General features: G+C 37.3%; 1 protein-coding gene across 1 annotated transcript in view; it reads left to right on the top strand.

The window, feature by feature from the left end:
- Nucleotides 1-13,481, top strand: part of LOC126267756 (uncharacterized) — a 107,377-nt gene extending 93,896 nt beyond the window's left edge. The window contains exon 8 of the mRNA XM_049973060.1: nucleotides 12,696-13,481. Coding sequence (XP_049829017.1) covers nucleotides 12,696-12,730 — 35 coding nt within the window. The 3' untranslated portion in view covers nucleotides 12,731-13,481. The remainder of the gene's footprint in view (nucleotides 1-12,695) is intronic.
- Nucleotides 13,482-13,759: the final 278 nt, after the last annotated feature.

Here is a 13,759-nt window from a genome sequence, read left to right as displayed (position 1 = left end):
ACTAGTTTTGTAAACTGGAGTTACCTCTTTGTCTCATTAAAAGTGTAAATCTTCCTGCTTGCTTCAGTTGCCTGTGATACTCTTTTTATCATTGTTGTTACTACTGTCTCTTGGTCACCGTCACCAGCATGATGTAGACATTCCCAAATATGACAGTTCTGTTTGTTGCCATCAGATTTAATGTGTTTTCATCATGAAAGGGGTTTGGAACTATTTATTCTAGTTAGTTTTCAGAGAAAGCATTTAGTATTACAAGTGGACAGTGGGGAAAAAAGTAAGCGAGCTGTTTATTATTTAAAAATTAATCACTGTAACTGTTAATACAGTTAACTCACTGTGAGTTAAGGTGGTCAGTGCCTTCATAGAAAAATGTTTGTGGTTGTCTTGGACATGAATATCTTTCTTTGGGGTTGCAGAATTATGGAAATAACATGAGGAGAGATCAGGACTTTAGAAATGATGTGTAAGGGATTCCCAGCAAAACTTCTGTTGCATAGTCGAAACACCCTTGGCAACATTTGAACCATCAATTAACAGACCTCTGTCTTTTTACATTCGTTTCCCTCTGACTAGGAATGTTGCAGGCATCCTAACCTCATAGTGTGTCTCACTGGCCAGTTGCAGTTTTGGTTGGATAGTGGGATAGGTGAAATACGTAGAGTTCTTGTACACACTATGTCAACCCGCCACTAACATGACACTCACAGTCAAGTTGAAGAATTGTAATAGGTCCTGTATTTCCTGGAGAGGAGACAGTGTCTATGGGAAAGAGTAGTATTTCAGGTGCAATTGCCAATTTTCTGCTGGTTATGAGCATAATTAACTCATCTTATGTCCAAAAACAGCAGTTGCAGTGAGACTGCATTGTGGCTGGTTCAATGTTTTTGTTTTTCTGGACAGTAAACAAATTAATTTTAACTAAATTTACTGATTCTCTTTTAATTTCTTGTTTGTTACATTACAAGGATTATGCATCCCCTTTAAGACCTAAAGTTGTTAACACCCAGGATAATTATTTTTTGTTACAAGAGGAGAACCTGAAATAACATTTGCTGATTATATGTTTGTATACTGGAACTGTTATCCCAAATTTTTATTTTGTCGTAGTTACACTCATCACAAAATCAAAAGTAATGGAAATTTATTACATATGCAGACAGTATAGCTCACACTGCTTTTGAAAGAGGAAACTAAACAAACACAATGTGACAGTTGTAACATGCACAAAACACCAAATTTATCCACAGCACTCAATTTCGTAAACGGTGTGTTTACGTCATGATTGCAAACTTGAAAACATTTACTTAGAACAAAGAGGCCACTGAGTAAAAAAAAATATATATGGAAATTTTGTGCTGTAGTAGGGAGCAGTGACAGTGGCAGCTGGAAGGTTAAGTGTAGTAGGCACCCCCTCCACCATTTCTGCATGCTTCGGAACCCTCTGATCCACACATGTTGAGCTGACCCAGCAAACTGTGCCATCAGACAACAGTGTTTGTATGCTCTTTGCATTACATAGCACTCACTTGATAATGATATGATACCAAAACTTGGCAGATAACACACTGCAATAATGATTGTAGAATCAGCTGTAAATGATGTATTGCGTTTGCGAATCCTTATGTCAAGCAATGTTATAAAATACTGTAGTGAAACAGCAACCTGACCACATTAATATTTTTTGTGTCTTTTTGAACATACAGGGTGTCCGTAATTAAAGTTTCACTTTCTAAAGGCTGTAGAAAGAGAACCATTGTTTAGAATGATGTGAAAATTGAACAGCATATTATTGATGCTGTGGGAAACACTATGGAACAAAAAAATTCAACAAAAAAGCTTCCAATAGATGGCACTGTAAAAATCATAATGTAAATGGGGTTGGCTACAAATGACAGATAAATCACTATATGATGGCTGTGGTTGAAGCTGCATGTGACACCATCCACATTGTTCAGTTTCATGACTCCACAAGTTCAGCAGTCAACAGGTGTGGCTGTTAGTTAGGTAAGCCCTTCCATCATGGAGAGGCCATATTACATCAGATGGGAAAAATTAATTTTAATTGTCTGAGGACAAAAATGCCATAAAAAGCAAAATCAGATCAGTTCATAATTGTCATGATACTGGCACAAGATATGTTCAATATGCTGTCCAACATTTTTTGCCACAAGTTGAAATTGAGAAACAGCATATTCCGCAATAACTCAGAGTGTCTTGGGGGTCATGTTCAGAATACGTTGCACAATGTGTGCCTTCAGTTCAGCTGTGTTTGTAGTTGGAGCACTGAACACATCATCTTTCATATACTCCACAGCCAGAAGTCACACGGATTTTGGACTGCCAGGCTGTAGGTAAATGACGGCTAATAATTGTAGCATTTCTGAAATGCCTCCGCAGCAGTTGCTGTGTCATTTGTGGAGTGCCATCTTGTATAAAAATGATCCTATCCACACATCCATGCTGCTGAAGAGATGGAATGGTATCTACCAGTGACAGTACAGATAATGGAATTCACAAAACTCATTTACTCAAAAAAATATGGCCGTATGATAAACACCACTGTCAACCTGCACCACCCAATCACCTTCGCAGAATGAAGTGGTACGTAGCTGATGTGCATGCGGATTTTCTATTGCCCACATTCTGCTGTTCAGAGTCTTGACATATACTTGGAGTTGGAAATGGGCTTTGTCTGTCAACAGAATATTCCATGGCATTCATTGTCCACTTCCATGTGAACAAGGAATGCCAGAACAAACATCTGTCTTGCAAGCAGGTCATTAGGAAGCACCTCCTGAACATGGTTGATTTTGTATGGATAACCATGCAGGATTTTTCATAGGATTTTATGCACTGTGCTCACAGGCAAATCTAACATTCAAGCAATTCCCTGGGCATTGTATGTTTGCACCCCACTGCTCGGCCCCTCCTGCAATGCTGTGGCCACATCTTCAACAGATGTTGGCTCAACCACTTTCCTTCCTCTGCTACATTGCACTTGTAATGAACCTACCTTTCTGAATTTTGTAATCTTTTCTCTAGACAGACATCAGACGAATGGGTTTTTTCATACTATTGAGTGTCTGGAACATCTGTAGGGCTACTGCACACAGTCGCCATTCTTGTAAAAGACCTTTACCAGCAGTGCACAATCCTACATGAAAACAGTCACGTTGACCATCTTGGTGCAAACTGAGGAATACTCATATGCTGTGCATCTGTTATTATGCATATTTTGATGCTTACAGCACAATTTATTGGTCAAATTTTGTTGATTTTTTTTCTGTGATGTTTCTCCCTGCTGTTCAAATTTGACATCTTCCTTAGCAATGGTTCCCTTTCTGTGGTATTTTGGAAGTGGAATGTTAATTATGAACACACTGTATACTACAACCAAATTCATTATTAGTACTCATCTGTAAAATTATAAAGTTATTATGGTTCAGATTATATAAACATTTAAGCATTCCTTAACTTTGCATGTTTGTACAAAGCAGAAAACGCAGGTCTCTGCTCCCCATAAGGAACTCTGACAAATATAGCAGCAAAGGCACCATACATCTGGCAGCTGTTCTGTTTCATATTGATAATTGTTTGGGGAGAAAAAATGAAAGGGAAAATGAGAGACAGGGAGTGGTTAGAGGAAACGGTGTTCACCGATTCTGGGAGGGAAAGGAACAACAGATGCAATGTTTAATGTAGTTTATTGCTCTTTAGCTACCCTGTTCTGAAGACTCACTATCTGAGAAGTCATTTGAAGCAAAGACAATGCTTTCAATGAACTTTCCTCAGATGCCCTCCTTCAGAAAGTAATTTTCTTGCAGGTTTTCAGTGTGGCATATGCACTTGATACAGTCTTCCACTGTGACATAACCAGTTCCTTCCTAAATAAATTCTTCACATCTCTAATCTGAATGTATAGTTTATGGATGTGACTTTTCCTTCCACTAGGGCCCAGACATTTTATATGGTGTTGTATTGACAGTGGAGCTGTCATGTTCGTGTTGAATATGGTTGTGGCACCAGAATTAAACCAATGTCTTCACTTTTGTATTGTTGTTGTTGTGGTTCTCAGGCCAGAGACCGGTTTGGTGCAGCTCTCCATGCTACTCTATCCTCTGCAAGCTTCTTCATCTCCCAGTACCTACTGCAACCTACATCCTTCTGAATCTGCCTAGTGTATTCATCTCTTGGTCTCCCTCTATGATTTTTACCCTCCACGCTGCCCTCCAGTACTAAATTGGTGATCCCTTCATGCCTCAGGAGATGCCCTACCAACTGATCTCTTCTTCTACTCAAGTTTTGCCACAAATTTCTCTTCTCCCTGATTCTATTCAATACCTCATCATTAGTTATGTGATCTACCCATCTAATCTTCAGCATTCTTGTGTAGCACCACATTTCGAAAGCTTCTATTCTCTTCTTATCTAAACTATTTATCGTCCGTGTTTCACTTCCATACATGGCTACACTCCAAACAAATACTTTCAGAAACGACTTCCTGACATTTAAATCTGTACTTGATGTTAACAAATTTCTCTTCTTGAGATATACTTTCCTTGCCATTGCCAATCTACATTTTATATCCTCTCTATGTCAACCATCATCAGTCATTTTGCTCCCCAAATAGCAAAATTCATTTGCTACTGTGTCTCATTTCCTAATCTAATTCCATCAGCATCACCTGATTTAATTCGAATACATTCCATTATCCTCATTTTGCTTTTGTTGATTTTCATCTTATATCCTCCTTTCAAGACACTGCCCATTCTGTTCAACTGCTCTTCCATGTCCTTTGCTGTCTCTGACAGAATTACAATGTCATTGGCGAACCTCAAAGTTTTTATTTCTTCTCCATGGATTTTAATTCCTACTCCCAATTTTTATTTTGTTTCCTTTACTGCTTGCTCAATATACATCTTGAATAACATTGGGGATAGGCTACAACCCTGCCTCACTCCCTTCCCAACCACTGCTTCCCTTTCATGCCCCTCGAATGTTGTAACTGCCATCTGGTTTCTGTACAAATCGTAAATAGCCTTTTGCTCCCTTTATTTTACCCTTGCCACCTTCTGAATGTGAAAGAGAGTATTCCAGTCAACATTGTCAAAAGCTTTCTCAAATTCTACAAATGCTAGAAACATAGGTTTGCCTTTCCTTAATCTATCTTTTAAGATAAGTCGTAGTGTCAGTATTGCCTCACGTCTTCCAACATTTCTAAGGAATCCAAATTGATCTTCCCCGAGGTCTGCTTCTACCAGTTTTTCCGTTCGTCTGTAAAGAATTCGCATTAGTATTTTGCAGCCGTGACTTATTAAACTGATAGTTCGATATATTTCACATCTGTCAACACCTGCTTTCTTTGGAATTGGAATTATTATATTCTTCTTGAAGTGTGAGGGCATTTCACCTGCCTCATGCATCTTGCTCATCAGATGGTAGAGTTTTGTCAGGGCTGGCTCTCCAAACGCTATCAGTAGTTCTAATGGAATGTTGTCTCCTCCTGGGGCCTTGTTTCGACTTAGATCTTTCAGTGCTCTGTCAGAGTCTCCACGCAGAATCATATCTCCCATTTCATCTTCATCTACATGCTCTTCCATTTCCATAAATATTGTCCTCTAAGTACATCGCCCTTGTATAGACACTCTTTATACTCCTTCCACCTTTCTGTTTACCCCTTCTTTGCTTAGAACTGGGTTTCCATCTGAGCTCTTGATATTCATACAAGTGGTTCTCTTTTCTCCAAAGGTCTCTTTAATTTTTCTGTCATCAGTATCTATCTTACCCCTAGTGATATATGCCTCTACATCCTTACATTTGTCTTCCAGTCATCCCTGCTTAGCCATTTTGCACTTGCTGTTGATCTTATTTTTGAGATATTTGTATTCCTTTTTGCCTGCTTCATTTACTGCATTTTTTTTATTATTTCTCCTTTTATCAATTAAATTCAATATTTCTTCAGTTTCTAGGATTTCTTCTGGCCCTCATCTTTTTACCTACTTGATCCTCTGCTGCCTTCACTAGTCCATCTCTCAAAGCTACCCATTCTTCTTCATTTGTATTTCTTTCCCCCATTCATGTCTATTGTTCCCTAATGCTCTCCCTGAAAATCTCCACAACTTTTAGTTCTTTCTGTTTATCTTGGTCCCATCTTCTTAAATTCCCACTTTTTGGCCGTTTCTTCAGTTTTAATCTACAGTTCATAACCAATAGATTGTGATCAGAGTCCACATCTGCCCCAGGAAATGTCTTACAATTTAAAACCTGGTTCCTAAATCTCTTTCTTACCTTTATATAATCTATCTGAAACCTTCCAGTATCTCCAGGTCTCTTCCATGTATACAGCCTCTTTCATGATTTTTGAACCAAGTGTTAGCTATGATTAAGTTATGCTCTGCACAAAATTCTACCAGGTGGCTTCCTCTTTCATTTCTTACCCCCATTCCATATTCACCTACTATGTTTCCTTCTCTTCCTTTTCCTACTATCGAATTCCGGTCACCCATGACTATTAAATTTTCGTTTCCTTTCACTATCTGAATAATTTCTTTTATCTCATCATACATTTCATCAATTTCCTCATCATCTGCAAAGCTAGTTGGCACGTAAACTTCTACTACTGTAGTAGAAGTGGGCTTTGTGTCTGTCTTGGCCACAATAATGTGTTCACTATGCTATTTGTAGTAGCTTACCCGTACTCCTATTTTTTTTATTCATTGTTAAACCTATTCCTGCATTACCCCTATTTGATTTTGTATTTATAACCCTGTAGTCACCTGACCAGAAGTCTTGTTGCTTCTGCCACCATACTTCACTAATTCCCACTATATCTAACTTTAACTTATCCATACCCCTTTTTAAATTTTCTAACCTACCTTCCCGATTGAGGGATCTGACATTCCATGCTCCGATCCGTAGAACGCCAGTTTTCTTTCTCCTGATAACGACGTCCTCCTGAGTAGTCCCCGCCCAGAGAACCGAATGGGGGACTATTTTACCTCTGGAATATTTTACCCTAGAGGATGCCATCATCATGTAACCATACGGTAAAGCTGCATGCCCTCGGGAAAAATTACGGCTGTAGTTTCCCCTTGCTTTCAGCCATTCGCAGTACCAGCTCAGCAAGGCCGGTTTTGGTGAGTGTTACAAGGCCAGATCAGTCAGTCATCCAGACTGTTGCCCATGCAACTACTGAAAAGGCTGCTGCCCCTCTTCAGGAACCACACATTTGTCTGACCTCTCAACAGATACCCCTCTGTTGTGGTTGCACCTACGGTACGGCTATCTGTATCGCTGAGGCACTAAAGCCTTCCCACTCCCACCAACGGCAGGGTCCATGGTTCATGGGGGGGGGGGGGGGGGGGGGGGCACTTTTGTATAGCAGACAGAAATCAAAATACTTTTCTCTTTTATCGACTGTATTTGTAACTGAAGTAGGAATTTGATCCTTGTTTCTGTAATGATAACTGCCTTTATCAATGATGATCACACAACCCTCTTCTAATCCAAGTTTTGATATAATCAATGAAAGATAATGAGGGAATGACATGTACATAAAATGTTATAATCTGGAGTTGTGAAGAGAATTTATCTGCCAGTTGTCTCACTCATACACAAAGGAAACCCTGCATGTCACCTTGGATCTGGAAGTAAACTAGACAAATACACAGATTTTCAATTTCGTTTGTTTAGTGACATCTTCTGTACCATGATAAATGAAAGGTATAATTTCAATTTGTCCCACTAGAAACAGTGAAACTGGTGGAGTACAACACAGCATGTCTTCTGCTTGATGTGACTAACAGTGCATGGGAGCAAAACCACAGGCCAGTATGGTCATTACATCAGTATAATCTCCCAGTTCCTTCACAGGTCGTTCTTTGGTATTCACAAAGGCAGTCATCCCATTTTGAGACTGTCTGACATTGAACTTGTGTGCCTTTTTTCATGTGACAAAAGAAGCAGGTACCATATTATATCCCCCACCTTGGATGCTCTGAGCACTAATCTGCAAGCTCTAAGCAATTATCCCTTGTTCCATCTCCTCCCACCTTATCAGCAAATGCCTGAAGTTACTATTAGCTCTAACAAGACAGCTAACTTTTTTCTGTTTAATTCATGTTTCACCTACCTTTTAATCTTTGGTATTGATGTTGAGAATGCTGAAAGAGAATTTATTCATTATTTATAAGATAAGCCAGAGTTTCAAACACTGTGTGAATACCCTCAATCCATTATTCCAAAATTAATAAAATATGGCTTTCCAAGATCTTATTCAGAACATTAGTATCTCTTGATAACTGTTCGCATACTAGAATAGCCCACCAACCTTGAAGAGTTTGCCACGTGTTACTTTTTTTTTTTTTTTAGACAGATAATCATTGTTACACCTTAAATAACTGAGACCATCAACATTTCTCAGAATTTGACATCCACCGAATCATTTTGGTGCTAAATGTGTGCTAGCAAAAGTTCAATTTAGTGAGTTAATCAACATCAGTTGATCATGTTCTATTCTTTCACCAGAGTGCAACGCAACCTGTGTGTAATACTCAAAGACACCTAATATGTGTAAATTAGTTCAAATATAGTCCATTTATATTCTTAAGGAAGTCCGTGTTAGCCAATCCCAAACTGGCTAGTAATATAAGGGATGAAAAATTGGACATGGGAACAACAGGTATTATGGTACGCTCTATACCTGATTTATTTGCTGGGACCTATACAGGAGAAGAGGACCTGCCATTTCCTAGGCAACTCCTTGCAAGATGCTGTCCTCTCAAGAAATAAGTCAGTATCATTAAATTGTCCATTAATTTTCACTTATGAAACAACTATGTCAAACCACAACATTTCTCTGTCCATTAACACACTTGGTCAGTATTCCTCTTTCACTTAAGTTTGTATTCTGTCGTCAAAAAGAAAAGAAGAAATGCTTATGGGGAACAAATCTGACTTGGAATTAATAAATTCAATTTGGACTTTACTGTTTAGTTGTTGAACAGTTTGTGGAAAATATTGTAGGTATCAGTTTTTGTTAAAACATTAATGACAAAAACCTCAACCACATGAGACAAGCATGCATGATTTTGAGATTTCCACTGGCATTCCCAACACCTGTATACTGCACACACCAACAAAGAACTCTTACTCTGTCATCGTGGCCATAAATTATGAAATTTGTTGTGGTTACTACCTGATAGTGGTGTATCTGTCAGTACTGTGGGCACTGTTAATAGTTTTCTACCTCCTGTTTTATTCGAGTTCTAGACCACAACTGAAATGATGATAGTGAGGTAATATATTTTCGTTTCACTCGGTGAGAGGTGTTAAATTATCACACAACCATCTTTGATGTAGAACAAATATCTCAGTTTTAAATATAGTTTTGCAAATAGTTCTTATATATGTCACATAATGTTTTAGTACTTCCTTATTTTGTACTGCTAAATGCATTTTATATGCCAATAATTATCATACATTTTTTTAGAGCTCAGTTATCACAAACATCTCATTAAAACCTTAATTCTGTGTCAAAGTTAAAAAATATGTATTGTATTATTGTTCTGTTAACAGCTATGAAAGCATGAGAAGTAAATCTGACATCATCATAAAACAGTTAAAGGAGTCAAGACACAGTATTTTGAGTAATTTATCCTCCCTACTGTTACCTCGATCATATTTTTCTTTTTGTTACTTTAATTTTATTTGTCAAGAAAGTTCAATCTGGTACTGGAATGTTGAGTAATTCAAATCTATTAACTACTGCCGTATATATAAGGCCTGTCTAAAAAGTATCTGATCTTTGGCCAGAAAAAATATTTCGAATACCTGACAGGGTTGGCACCCTAATCCCCTTCAAAGTAGGCTCCTTGTGCTTGCACACACTTAGCCCGCCGACTCTTCCACTGCTGGAAACACCTTTGGAAGTCTTCTTTTGGAATGGTGTTCAGCTCCATCATTGTGTTCCGCATTCTCTCTTCTCTACTCTCAAAACGAGATCCTTTCAGTGACACCTTCAGTTTTGGGAACAACCAACGTTGCAGGGAGACATGTCTGGAGAGCAGGGAGGTTGGTGAATGGCTGTAATTCATGTTTGGCCAAGAAATTTTGGATCAAGTGGGATGAAAGTGCGGGAGCATTGTCGTGATGCAATTGTCAGTTTTTTGCCATCCACATGTCTGGTCTTTTGCACCGAACTGCAATACAGAGTCACCAGAGAACATCTTGATAGTACTCCTTTGTCACTGTTTGTCCTTCTGGTGCATATTTGTGATACACAACTCAACAACAGCTGCACTCCAAGCAGTTTGGGGCCTCCCAGAACGCTGGTAACTCTCCGCTGATGTGTGGCCATTTTTGAATTGGTTGAACCATTCCTTAATTTGTGTTACACCCATTGTATTCTCCAAACACCTGCTGAATCTTATGAATTGTTTCGCTTAGAGAATCATCAAGCATTTGACAAAATTTGATGCAGTATCTTGTTCAGCCATCTTGAGAGAGACGGTAATCCGATGAACACGTTGTGTAATACCTCACTCAGCAACCGGCAGGCAGCAACTGACACGGTGGAAGGCAGGTACAAAATTCACACATGCACATAAAGGACTCTTCCTGTACTGTGTACAGTGGTGCCTCCCTATCATCTATTTTGTTTAGGAAAATCAAAGGTTGGATACTTAATACTTAGTATTATTTTGGATCACAGTTTTAATTTTTGAGATGCAACACCATTCATAGTTCTTTTTTAACAGGTGTAAGTGTCTTACCCTTGATTCTCAGTGTCATGAGTGAGAGGTTCATCTAATTCTTTTCCATCTCTCACCATTTAGAATTATAAAACTGTTATTTACTGTATCATTTAAATTAGTAGCATAACAATCAATAGACATTTTAGATACATATTGTAGTACGTAATAGTACATTTGTCACTGTCAACAACTGTCGTTTCAGTTTGTTGCGTGAAAGCATGACTCATTTTTGTAAAGCTACAAATATTTTTAAAAAATTGCTCTTCTCTCTGTTTGGAAGTATTTTTTTTACCACTTGTTTCTCTCCTTGAGAGCTGTCTTCTCATTTCTTTCCTCTCATTGAAAGTTTTAGATCTGACTTATCTTTCTGAAGAATAAGATTTGTTTTATTGTGAACAGGATAATTATGAAGTCCATGAAACATTTCAGAATATTCATACATACAAATGGCCAAGAACAACATAACACATGATACAGTACATGAAAGACTAACATTCAGAACATTTATATATGTTGTTAAAAAAACTGTGCACTCACCTTTCATCACACACTGCACATCTAATGGGTAGATTCTGCTCATACCCAATGAAGCATATAAGGAGTGTTGATGCGAACAGCTGCTCCTCTTCAAAATTTTGTGGTAGAGGTGGAAAATAAATGATATACTCCTCCCTAACCAACCCCCACTCTCCCCCACACCCATAAAAAAAAATAAATAAATAAATAAATTGAGAGGCGTCAAGTAGAGCATCTGTAGTGTCCACTTAAGCAACACCAGGTCAACAACTGCATCATGACCTATCCAATGACCTGGCAATGTCTCATTCAGGTAACGCAACACCATACACAATTATGGAAACATGAAGGGGCACCACCTTGTTGAAAGATAAAATCCCAGCTATCAGTTTTCAGTTGTGACATTAGCTTCAGCTGCAGCATGTTGAGATTGGTGATACCAGTGAAACAGGATGGTCCACCATCTATCTTACATGACAGTTAACATTCTTGGAATCCTGGATGTGTTCGACTGTTGTATGTTGATTCTGTATCCCCCATATAAGTGTGTTGTGTTGGTTGACATTTCCTGAAAGATGAAAAGTGGCTTCATCTCTCTAGGTTAATATGCTTGTGAAGTTGCCATTTTCAAGATGGTTCTGCATATGAGTGCAGAACTGCAGAAAGTACAATTTTTTATTGTGGCTTATGGTTCACAAAAGCTGTAATTTGTACCATTTCACTCTTAATAATTTTTTAAATGTTTCATGGACTTTGTTATTACCTGTACCTGAATTTTTTCCTTATTATTATCAAAATCTTTTGAACCATGTCTTGTGATACAAAAGGCTAATTATTGCTTTATTTTGTGCTGCTCCTTTTCATCCCATTTCTTTGGTAATCTTTATTGTTGTTTGTCTCTGCCAGTGCAGAGTACTTCTTTCACAAGCTTTTATTCAAGGTACCTGCACTACTTGTTTTTTAATGTTTATTAATACCCAGGTGTGATGTTTATTGCTGATTATTTTGAAAAGTTTCATTACAGTGTCTTGACATGAAAGTTGGAGATAAAAAAATGGAAATGTGCATATAAAATGGCAAGTGCATGTATATGTTAAAATGGTGTTGTGAAACATTTCTTTATTATTTAAAGAAAAAATTAAGAAAGGAAAGAGAGAGACAAATTTATGAGAAGATAGAAAACATTATTAATTTAAGTGACAGTTGAATCAGAATTTCAATCAAGAGCAAGTTGAAATGCAAGAAATGAACTTTTAATCCATATTGATTGGTGCAAATAGTGTCAGAATATTTGCATTTGATTACAAATACTACCATTTCTTCTTAATATAGCTTACCATAATTTATTTGATAAAGTGTGTTACATACTTTTTTCATGAAATTATTTCCAAAAGATAATCTAAGATAATGTGTTTAACTTTTCAGCAAATGTTATCACCGAGCAATCTGTATCTCCTTAAATGCTGGAAGCCTGAAAAAGCACAATGTGTCCACTGTTAAAATTGTCAAGAATAATTTAAGAAGTACAAAGCAGTGTGACAAATTTTTGAAGCAAAATTCTGGTTTTATATGTATTGTACTTAATAAATCTATTTTGAATGTTTATGTGTGCATGTATATGTGTATGTATGTTGGCAAATCAAACATTGTAAGTATTTTATATGTCACTGAAATTACTGTATTTCAATTGTATTACCTAGAACACTCTGCCTGGAAAATGAGCCTATATTTTCTAAAGACTGTTGTTTCTTGGACTCTTGCCATTTTACAGGTATATGTCCTGATATCCTTCCTTTTGTGTGTTCATAGAAGTAAGAATAACTTCCTGTCATTTTCTTTTTTAAAAAAAATCTGTTCTTCATGTTTTTTCACAGTTTTAGAACACAGTTGCAGGTTGTATTATTGGTGTTTATATTTTCAGCACATTATTGTTATTAACCTTTTTAGTTGTACAGAATAAATTAGAATTTTATGATGTAATCTGAATTACAGTTGTTGAAAATATATGAACTGTGATTGTTACAAGAACTGTTGAAAATTAGTATAAGACTTTTAGAATGTTTCGGATTTTGACCCTAGTAAGTGCCAAATTGCAGCACTCCAGGTAAGGTCTGAGCTCATGAGCCACAATATGATGTTCTTGAGTCATATTTTCAACCACAGCTGCGATCTCCATAATATTTTAATAAAAATTTCTGTAGATATCCAGTGTTCAATGTTGAAACCATTATAAACTGCACATATCTTTCCTGATAGCACCAATAGTTATCTAGTAGTAAGAGGTGAAGGAATGCTGTTATGTTGCATCAGCTTACCTTATTTTCAGCCAACAACTACCACTACAGTAGTGACTTGTTTAGCAGGTTACCCCGCAGGCACCACAATGTGATTACACATTATTATACAATTTTATGAGGCCTTTATTTTTACCAGTACTCAATGTAAATATGTAATGCTGCTAGAATCTCAATGAAAGATTTGAAATTTTT

Source organism: Schistocerca gregaria, chromosome 4 (assembly GCF_023897955.1).
Source record: "Schistocerca gregaria isolate iqSchGreg1 chromosome 4, iqSchGreg1.2, whole genome shotgun sequence".
NCBI classification, from domain to species: domain Eukaryota; kingdom Metazoa; phylum Arthropoda; class Insecta; order Orthoptera; family Acrididae; genus Schistocerca; species Schistocerca gregaria.
The sequence above is the reverse complement of the archived record's forward strand: the minus strand, read 5'-3'. Positions and strand labels throughout refer to the sequence as shown.